The 10769-nt window shown below is 40.6% G+C and overlaps 2 protein-coding genes across 3 annotated transcripts in view; both read left to right on the top strand.

The window, feature by feature from the left end:
* The first annotated feature begins 312 nt into the window (after positions 1-312).
* LOC115018255 (beta-galactosidase-1-like protein 2) lies at positions 313-6551 on the top strand. 2 transcript variants are annotated; one of them, XM_029447174.1, is made up of 19 exons: positions 313-436; positions 631-816; positions 996-1064; positions 1198-1293; positions 1375-1483; positions 1589-1681; positions 1762-1843; positions 2073-2137; positions 2339-2423; positions 2686-2823; positions 2931-3011; positions 3156-3262; positions 3804-3950; positions 4069-4140; positions 4803-4881; positions 5061-5148; positions 5534-5648; positions 5976-6092; positions 6213-6551. In XM_029447174.1, exons 2-19 carry the CDS (start codon positions 653-655, stop codon positions 6321-6323), a joined length of 1818 nt encoding a protein of 605 aa, XP_029303034.1. In that variant the 5' UTR covers positions 313-436; positions 631-652; the 3' UTR covers positions 6324-6551. The 2 variants fall into 2 exon arrangements, with proteins under 2 accessions (XP_029303034.1, XP_029303035.1); XM_029447175.1 differs by having other exon boundaries at positions 376-461.
* A 511-nt stretch (positions 6552-7062) lies between these two features.
* ilvbl (ilvB (bacterial acetolactate synthase)-like) overlaps positions 7063-10769 on the top strand; it is a 5880-nt gene continuing 2173 nt past the window's right edge. The window contains exons 1-9 of the mRNA XM_029445582.1: positions 7063-7470; positions 7959-8160; positions 8502-8629; positions 8723-8973; positions 9184-9283; positions 9391-9488; positions 9697-9833; positions 10198-10332; positions 10595-10709. Of these exons, the coding sequence (XP_029301442.1) occupies positions 7357-7470; positions 7959-8160; positions 8502-8629; positions 8723-8973; positions 9184-9283; positions 9391-9488; positions 9697-9833; positions 10198-10332; positions 10595-10709 (1280 nt within the window). The 5' untranslated portion in view covers positions 7063-7356. The remainder of the gene's footprint in view (positions 7471-7958; positions 8161-8501; positions 8630-8722; positions 8974-9183; positions 9284-9390; positions 9489-9696; positions 9834-10197; positions 10333-10594; positions 10710-10769) is intronic.

Below are 10769 nucleotides of genomic sequence, written 5' to 3'. Positions count from 1 at the left end.
CTGTAATGTGTCGTGGTGCCCCATGTTCTATGGTCTCTCCACCTTTTATCTTATCAATACACACAAAAGGTCGATGTGCTCTCAGAAGCAAGGGAAAATGAACACTCAAACTATATCCTTAGTGGGGCAGAGAAGAAGAACATCCACGGCATCAGTATATTCTTTATGTAAACTATATCATGAGGCCGATATGTATGTGTTTACAATATAATGCATCTATCTCTGACAGAGAAACAGAGACGGAGAGAGACACAGCACTATTGTAGTGTTTGTTCTGAAACAACAATAGTTTCCCTTATCCAGAGTGTTTGAGGCCTCCCAGCACCATCCTCTCTTCAAATGCTCACTGCAAGCTTAGCTTCAAAGTACTGCAATGTATTTGATGTAATTGGGATTATCTGTTATTCTGCATTTGGGACTTTGATGTTAAATCTCAGTAAGTTATTTCATGTTAAATCTTGGTACGTTTTCTTTTTATTGTGTTCATGTAAAAAAATACATTTATTTTGTGCCATTCATGTTCATACTATGTACGATATTTCACAGCTGTTCTATTATCCTACATGTATAACCTGCTTCAGAAGATGGGGCTTTTCCATTATAGGTAATCTATCTGTTTTTTCCCACCAGACAACACCCTGAGGTGAGAAGAATGAGCCGTGTGGAGGGTCTGAGGGCCGACTCGTCTCAGTTCACTCTGGAGAGAAAATCCTTTAGCATCCTGGGGGGCTCCATCCATTACTTCCGTGTCCCCAGAGCCTACTGGGAGGACCGGCTGCTGAAAATGAAGGCCTGTGGCCTCAATACTCTCACGACGTAGGCTCCCTTTGCAACTTGACTACACCTAATATCACAGGATTGTCACTATTCTGTTACTAGTGAAGGTCAAGCACAGATCAGAATAAATATAATGTGTTTGTGTCTATATAATAGTGTTTTTACTGGACCACAATCTAAGCTACAAAACATTGTTTTCTTGCTGGCTTGTTTTTTAGATATGTGCCATGGAATCTGCATGAGCCTGAGAGAGGAACGTTCAACTTTCACGATCAGTTGGACCTCAAGTAAGGCTTTTATGTTCAGTGTCTTCCTCTTTGTAGATGGTAAATATTGACATGACAATATTTATGTTGACAATAATGACACGCACAATGGTTATTAGTTAACTGAAGCAGAAGGTGTCTCTGCTTTTCTCAGGGCCTACGTCAGTCTCGCAGCAGAGATGGGTCTGTGGGTGATCCTGCGTCCTGGACCTTACATCTGCGCTGAATGGGACTTGGGCGGGTTGCCGAGGTAACATCATATGTCCATCGCTTTCAAAATATTGCAGTGTATTAGCAGCACGCCATGAAGCTGTTGTCGTGTTTCTTTCAGCTGGTTGTTGCAAGATAAAGGCATGCAGTTGAGGACAACTTATCCTGGATTTGTAGATGCTGTTAACCTCTACTTTGACAAGCTGATCTCAGTTATCAAACCTCTGATGGTAAGTCAAGTATTAAAACAAAGGTTTTGCTATAATATTTCCTGCGAGAACAATGTGAGATTTCAGTGACACAAGCATTTATTGTTTCCTTGCTTGTTTGCTCAGTTTGAAGAGGGAGGTCCGATCATTGCAGTTCAAGTTGAGAACGAGTATGGATCATATGCCAAAGATGAGCATTACCTGACTTATATACAACATGTGAGTTTACTAATGTTCTTTTTGATTTAAATGTTTACAATACAGTATAATGTAATGCATTGTAAAAACAAATCCTGCAGTGTCTCCAGTCCAGAGGGATCAAGGAGCTCCTGCTGACATCAGACAACTGGGAGGGCCTGAGCTATGGAGGGATGGAGGGAGGTAATGAAGATTACTAACCCTCAAAAGGGGGGAAAAAATAAACATTATTTTAGTTTTTCTTTATAATATTGTGTATTTTTTTTAGGATATTTATTTTGTATTATGATTGAATTATTTTATTATATTATTCCTATTATTATATGATTGAAACATTATTGTAAAGTACAGTCATAATGTATTTCATTGTTTGACTTTGTCCTTCATTTGATTTAAATCTTGTTCATTTCAGTTCTAAAAACAATAAACCTTCAGAGACTGTCGTTCGGAGCCATTCAGCACTTAGCTGACATGCAGGTGATTTTAACGGTATTAACTTTGGTAATGTAGCTTCGGCTCTCACAACTGATTACTGGTAACAAAAAAGATGAGATGAGGATATTGTGTACGAGGAAATTGTCGCATTTAGATTCTCGTAAAAATCTTGCTATGACTCTTAAATTACAGTTAGACAGTAAGATATGTATTTAATGCAGGCATGTGTTCTGTTTCTCGTAGCCCCAGAAACCTCTAATGGTGATGGAGTATTGGTCCGGCTGGTTTGACGTCTGGGGAGAACATCACCATGTGTTCCATGCTGAGGGTATGGAAACGCTTTTCAACCATCATTGAACATTTATGCTAACCACATGCTCATTTTCAGCATAACTCTGCAGTTCATTTGTTCTATTACACACTTAGGAGCTCCACAATGGGCCATGTCTGTTTTCAGACATTCAGATTGTCATTGTTGAGCTGTTGGGTTCAGGTATTGTTCAAGGACACCTCAACCAAAGGAGAAAGAACATTACTGCCTTACTAAACAATGTGTATTATGTCATCATTTACTTGCATATGGCTTACAGATATGCTAGCTGTTGTGTCAGAGATCCTGCAGAGAGGTGTCTCCATTAATCTGTACATGTTTCATGGGGGAACCAGCTTTGGCTTCATGAATGGAGCCATGGACCTTGGCACCTACAAACCTCAAATCTCCAGTTATGGTTGGTAGGAATTACCTTAGAGCTCAGAGACCAAATATGAATGTGAATATGATTCCCCTTAACAAGTGCATTGCTTCTTATTGTTTTTGTAAACATTTTCCTTGCAGATTACGACGCTCCGCTATCTGAGGCTGGAGATTGCACCCCAAAATATCAACTCTTGAGGAATTTGTTCAGCCAGTACCACTGTAATGTCTCGCATCATTGATTGCGTTACACAATTTATGAGAAACTACGCACACCCAACAATTAATTGGATGACCTCATTACCCAGAGTAATTGAGTCTGCCGCAATCAGCGTAATGAAATGTTTTTGCCAACTTGTGTTGCAGCTGAGCCTCTTCCTGAAGTGCCCTCTCTTCAGGAGAGGAGAGCGTACGACCCTGTTGCCATCCAGCAGCACCTGTCGCTGTGGGACAGCCTGCACTTCACCGACAAGGTAAGCTACAGAAGGCAAGCACCTGTCAGGTGTGACAGTTGATAATATAGGCCTAATGGAAAATGTTTTATCCATTCCGTCGGATATATAAAGGGTCCCTGCACGGATGAGAGCAACATGTGAGATGTGGTGAGTTTCAGACAGAACATCTCTGTTATCAGCCTGCGTGTCTGCTTCGGTGTCTTCAATTGTTTAGAGATATAGCAATACGCTGCTCATGCTCAATACAGATGTCTCACACCTGGCAGCTCGGGGTTTTTCTCATGCATTAAGGTTTCAACACACCTGTTTTTCTTTTTTTCGGGAGTATCTTTCATTATGCTCTTTGGTGGACTCTATTGTTATTCCAAGTGTGTTGCAGTGTCGTGCATGCATACAGATTTCATTCAGTGAGAATGGGACTTCCTAACCGCTGCAGTTTTGCCTGTAAAATCAAGCAGATGCAGAATTAATTTCATCGTCCTCAGAGATCGGATGTGTGTGACTGTGTTCTGCCAGATTATTGTATGTTATACTTCAGGATGTTTGACCATCCATCCAGCCATGCAGGTCGGAGAGGCCGGTGAACATGGAGAACCTCCCCGTCAACAATGACAATGGTCAGTCATACGGTTACACACTGTATGAAACCACCATCACCAGTGGAGGAACTCTCAACTCCAGAAACAATATCAGAGACAGAGCACTGGTGAGAATATGCAGACTGACACACAGACAGGCACACATACAGTACAATACACGCATAATATACTTTCATTTCTTTGGAGGTGATACCGTGACTCATTGTGACTTTTCATGTTTTCTAGGTTTTTGCAGACAGACAATTTGTTGGTAGTTTGGACTACAAGACTCATGAGCTGGTACTCCCGGGTGGAAAGGTGTTTATTGTGGCTGTTCTTAGATGTGCATGACATTTATCCATATACCCCCATGTCCTTAGCTCCTGAAACACCTATGTTTTAAAATTATACTCACATGTATTTATACTCAGAAGTCTAAAGCATCCCAGACTTTTTTTTAACGACAAGCCTTTGTCTTTGGAGTGAACACATATGGACCACAATATAGTCACTGTTTATACCTGGTGCACAATAGTAAAAGGTACCCAACCGCTCCCAAGACAAAAGTACAAGCGACTGGTAAAAATAATAATAATAATAATAATAATAATATAAGTACAGTGTTTCCTTCTGTTAAGGGTATAGCAGGATGGTACAATATCCACTTCATGTATCATTATTGTCAGAGGTCTTAATTATAATTGGAAAACAACACCTTTTTAAAGTTGTAATGATTCATTTAGGAAAATATGCAGAAACGCTGGCAGAAGATTATTGTTAGTTGTTTCCCAGATGTTGTAAACAAGGGGTTAAATATATATCCAGAAGGATGGATGTATACAGTTTTGTTTGAGAGGGCTTCTGTATGCATCACATGTGGACCCTATCAGAGTATTCTCTGTCATTCACTATTTTCATTTGTGATCCCTCTTCTTTACTGAATAACTTTCCTAATGACCCTTGTGTTTCGTGCATTACAGGGGGAGATGACCTTGAGCTTGCTGGTGGAGAACTGTGGAAGAGTGAATTATGGGAAAGCTCTGAATGAACAGCGCAAAGGTATTCTGCCCTCAAACATTAGTTTATTGTTTTTACACCAGTCCAGTCAGCTGAGAACACCCATTGTGCATTGCTCATGTATATTTCAGACCTTAAGTGCTTAAGCTCACTTAAACAAATTAAATCACTGCCACTGCGTACAATTACTAACTTTTTCAAGACCTCATATTGTATTACAGGTATTGTGGGAGATGTTCTGTTGAGTCACACTCCTCTGAGAGGCTTTACCATCTTCTGTTTAGACATGAAGCCAGATTTTATGGAAAGGTTGGTAAACTGAATTTCATTTTTCATTCTATGAAAATGGTCAGACAACTAAACGTCTTCATGGACACTAATGAACACTTGCTGGTTGTAAATTAAAGGGCAGATTCACCCTAAAATACTCTTCGTTCTTATAAACTATTGCTAATTTACCGTGCATATTTGAGTCCATTTAGCTGTTTAGTGCTGCGGGTGTATGATTAACTGCTTTTGTTTACATTAAAGTAATGCCACACATGCTCAACTGCTTGCAAACAGTTTATACTCCCTCACTACACCACACTGTCCTGCACATCTCAGTTAGGCCTATCATATTACGCCAAATCCTTCTCGGTTCATAATGTCTAGATTGATTTCAGCTTAGTATGTCTTATATATCTCGTTTCAGATTAATGAGTTCAGGTCAGTGGAAGTCTGACTTCAAGTCGCCCTCCACTCCTGGATTCTTCCGGGCCAGACTGTATGTGGATGGTCCTCCCAGAGACACCTTCATCAAACTCCCTGTGAGTAATCCTTCATGTTAAACTGCATCTGTTATAACCAGGGAATGTCTCATACTGATCTACTAGTTCTTATATTTACGAATGATCATAATACAGTACTTTGAATGCCTGTATAATAAAATCATCTTAGTCTCTGTGTCACATCTGTATGTATGCTCTAATTGAGACATTTTGAAGCATTCCTGAATATGTTTGACATATTCTAATGCCTTTAGTTGTACTGCTTTACACCAGTGTTTACATTGGTTCCTTGGTATTTTAACTACAATTTGACTACAAGCAGTCCAAATTGGTCCTTTCTGATTATACCAGTGTATCTATCCACAGGGTTGGGGTAAAGGAGCCGTGTTTGTCAATGGGCAGAACCTTGGACGCCATTGGTTCGTTGGTCCCCAACATTACCTTTATCTTCCAGGACCTTGGCTCAGAAGTGGAGAGAATCAGGTATACGCATGTATATATATATATGATATGAAGTTCACCATTGCTTTCTATTTATTTTATAGATAATTTGTGGCAAATTGAGTACCTATAATGTTGTGTACTTTTTATGTTCTCTTTCAGATTATTGTTTTCGAGGAACAAAAAGCGGATGACAAAATACTGTTTGCTGAAAATCCTGATCATGGAAAGACAATTGATGTTTACAAACTCCCCTTTTGCACACTGCTGTGATAACAATGTACAGCAACAACAAACACACATTTATGCACACACATAAGGGGACAGTTTATTGATACTGGCAGTTATTGTCATATGACTTGAAGCTATTAATTAACTAACCATAATATTTTCAAATGCTGTTGTACAGCAGCAGCCTATGGTTATTCTTCTTCAAATGTTGAGTGAAATGTTACATGTTGCCATTGATTCTGTTGCCTTAAATTCGACAATGCAACATCGCCTGATTTGTCTCGTGTTGTCATTTCGGTATGAACTTTGTTCTGATTAGAAATAACTGTGTTTGACCTGTTTGGCCCTTTGACAGCGTGACACGCCCTCAGAAGCTTCTCATTGGACCAAAGGCTTGTCCGTCACTTGAGCGACGCTCTCTTATTAACAAAAGACACTTATACACACCAAGAGAATACACAACCACATATCAGTTTCACCAGAAAACCTAGTAACCGGAAAAGAAGTCCTCTTTTCCTTCACAATAAAGAGTAAACATTTGTTATACTGGCCAGCACGGACACCTATTGACTCAATTCCTGGCAAATGATATTGATATAATAATCATATTACAGTACTTATATACAGATATAAATATCGGTAAGCATATTTGTGACTATAAACAACAAATATATCATGTAATAGGGGCTCTTTATATCTATGGATTTATTTTGAAAATAATAGCCGGAAGTTGCATAAGCTATAGCTAGCTTGACTTGTAAATATATCCGTTGGTGTTCCTGTGTCGGCAGAGCAGTTGCAGGAAGAGCACTCGGTCATTTCAACTAGCAGAAGAGTCGACTACATGCCCTTAACAGCCTTTTGTCAGTAACTTAATATTAGCTTATTTCACAGGGAATGTATTGATACAATTCCAACTTTCAAAATGGTAGCATAGTGGTTGTAAGAGCAGCTCCACAGTACCTTAGCCTAGCCGAGCTGAGCTGCTGAGCTGGACCAGTTAAGAGTAGGTTTGGATATGTTTAGCTAAGTTGAGTTTTTTTTAATAAATAAAGGTTTGCTTCCGCATTCTGACATGGAGTCATTTGCAGACATTGGCACCGTTCTTGTATGCTCTGCGGGCATTGCAGTTAGTGGGATTGTGTTTGCAGCCTACAAACTTGGCTTACTCTACCAGTTGTTTCACAAGGTATGTTGTCACAATTCAACATGGTTATCATAAACTCCATGTTTTTGTATTCCTTTCTCCACATGCATTTGTATCTTAAAGCAGCATTGCACATACCAGTCATAGCAAATACACCTGTATTATCTGGCTTTAGAAAAACACCTGTAAACTGTCACAGGTGAAAAGTAAAATGGCCTCTATGCACGTAAACTTTGACCGGCCTTTCTAGCACAGCGGCTATCACAACACCCAGGTTGTTAGTGGGATTGCACAAATCCCCAGAGGTACTTAACCCCTGCAGGCCAGAACGATATGTGGTTGTTGTGAAATATGAATGACCTGATAGAGTGAGATAGTGTGACCGATGACCTTTTAGATGGGCTATAAACTCACCCTGACAACCTTCCTCTTCCTATTATCTTCCTACTTCTGTCCAATAAGGGAAGGAATAGGAATGATCTGACTCTTCTCTTCTCTGACTTAACTTGTATTATATCCTCTGACCCCAGGCTGAGACAAAGAGCCCACGACATGGTGGCGAGAGCGTGGCAGAGGTGCTCCGAGCCCACGGGGTCAAGTACGTTTTCACCCTTGTCGGTGGACACATCTCACCTATCCTGGTGGCTTGCGAGAAGCTTGGGATCCGCATTGTGGACACCAGACATGAGGCCACTGCTGTCTTCGCAGCTGATGCCGTGGCGAGACTCTCAGGTGCAGATTTATGTTACAAGACTCTCAGTCTTAGTTGAGCTCATATCATGTTAACGGCAGTTATGCAGAATAAAAGATTTGGGTGTGCATTTGCCTTGTTAAGGTGTGTCTAGGTAAATATGTCTTTCTTTGCAGTAGTTTTGACTTGTGAAACTAAGAGTATAAATAGTAGCTGGATTGCATTTCATTGTGCCAATATTTTAGCCCTGGAACAGCAAACAAACTATCATAATAATACGTTTAGAGAGAACTTTCTCAGTGTCTAGTTAATTCTTTAAGTCAGTCATGAGTGTGTGTTTTTTGGGGCTGGTTGACAGCGTTCTTGATTGTCTCCCCACTAGGCACTGTTGGTGTAGCCGCAGTGACGGCTGGCCCAGGTCTCACTAACACAGTGACAGCAGTGAAGAACGCTCAGATGGCTGAATCTCCATTGCTGCTCATGGGAGGAGCTGCTGGTACACTACTTCAGGTATGATGGTCCTTTTTTAAATGTTTTACACCTCATCTTAAATGTTCTCAACCTAAGTGTCTAATCTCTCCATCAACTGTGTTCATGGGACAGGGCAGAGGAGCGCTGCAGGATATCGACCAGATGTCTCTCTTCAAGCCGCTGTGTAAATTCTGTGCCTCTATCAGGACTATCAGGGAGATCGTGCCCACTGTCAGGAAGGCCCTGGCCATCGCTCAGTCGGGAACTCCTGGTCCTGTTTTCATAGAGTTCCCCATCGACACGCTCTATCCCTACCATCTTGTGTCCAAAGAGTTTGGTGTAAAGAACCCTCCCAAAGGCCTGATGGGAAAATTTGTCTCATGGTATGTTTTATATACACTGTACATTGCTATTTAGTGTATGTAAAATACATACGCAAATGGATGGTTGGAGCTTTTGCACTTTTCTCTCTCTCTCTCTCTCCCCCTCCCTCCCTCCCTACGGTTAATGTCGCTCTTAACTGTCCAAATAAGGCAAAAATGAAATAATACATATTTAAAATGAATTCACCTGATGGTCTGATTTTGTGTAAGGTACCTCAATAACCACCTCATGAACATCTTTGCTGGAGCCTGGGAGAAGAGAGACGTGTCTCCGCTTCCCGTTGACATCCCACAAGCCACAGACGACCAGGTAAGACAGCTCATGGTAGTAAAGGTTTGATGTTACTTACACATTCTTGCTGATGCAACATGGCATGATACTAACATTCTAATGCTTTTTCCCTACGTATTTTATAGATACAGAAGTGCATAGAGCTGGTGAGTCGAGCCAAGAAACCTGTTATCCTGCTGGGCAGCCAAGCAACACTACCCCCAACGCCGGTCGATGACATCAGGTAAAGGAAAATGTGTTACACGCCCCCTCTTTCTCTACTTTTCTATCCTGTCTCTTACCTTTCCTGACCTTATTTTCTATTTGGTTGCTCACTGTTGATACAGAAAGTACTCAAACTCTGTGACTTTCATTAGCAAAGCATTGACGTGTTCTTTGGTTAGTTTACTTAGCAACTCATCTAGATACAAATGTTTTAACTGCTTTTATAGGAAGGCATTGGAGGACCTGGGCATCCCCTGCTTCCTTGGGGGCATGTCCCGTGGCATGCTGGGTAAAGACAGTCCCATCCACATCAGACAGAACAGGCGAGATGCTCTGAAGGAGGCCGACGTGGTGCTCTTAGCAGGTCAGGCGTACAGTCTTACAGTTTAATTCCTATATGTTAGCACAGCGATGACAGCTTTTAGACAATAGATTACTTCATAATCCAACAAAACTAAATGACAGATAATAACTAGTAAATGTAAGATGACAGGGGGTGATTGATTAACAAAGGTTTACAGTGTATAAGTGCAATTAATTGAATATTCATTTAATAATTTAAATTCTTTATTTAAGGTTCATAGAATGACAGTTGTTCTTTGCTCAAATGAACTCTGGAATTTGCTTTATGTTTGTTAAATTACTGTTGTAGTTTGAAGTGTATTAGTAGCGAGTAGAGCCACAGGCTATCCAGAATATGGAGAAATGTTGATCGTTGTGTGTTGCAGGCACTGTGTGTGACTTCCGGCTGAGCTACGGCAGCGTTCTTAACAGACGCAGTAAGATAATCGCTGTCAACAGAGATAACACGCAGCTGCTGAAAAACTCCGACATGTTCTGGAAACCAACTATAGCAATTCAGGGTATGTTCACAAGCTGCTGCGGTGATGCACGAGTTAATCCTTTTTTTAGATCTCTGGTGATTCATGAAGAAAGTGCCTTTTTTAAAAAGAAACACTATTATTTGATTTGTCATTACAGAAGAATTAAAATAGAGTTTGCATGATAGTTATTGTTTCTGTATTGGGGACTTTTAAACAAACACTTTTTGCTTTTGATTCATACTCTAGTGTTGGACCGTATGGCAAATACATCAGTTAAACTGTAAATATTGCGTTGTTTTAGGTGATGCTGGTTCATTCTTGATGCGGCTTTCCAAAGGCCTGAAGGGCCATCGTTGTCCAGAGGAATGGCCTCAGAGACTCAAAGCAGGAGATGTGACTAAAGAAAATGCAAACAGGTAAGCAGAGGTGATGATCCCTGCTCTCTGCTCTGTGAGTGTGTGTCAGCATGTTATGTA

This window comes from Cottoperca gobio, chromosome 13 (assembly GCF_900634415.1).
Source record: "Cottoperca gobio chromosome 13, fCotGob3.1, whole genome shotgun sequence".
In the NCBI taxonomy this organism is placed as follows: domain Eukaryota; kingdom Metazoa; phylum Chordata; class Actinopteri; order Perciformes; family Bovichtidae; genus Cottoperca; species Cottoperca gobio.
This window is presented reverse-complemented; position numbering and strand designations above follow the sequence as displayed.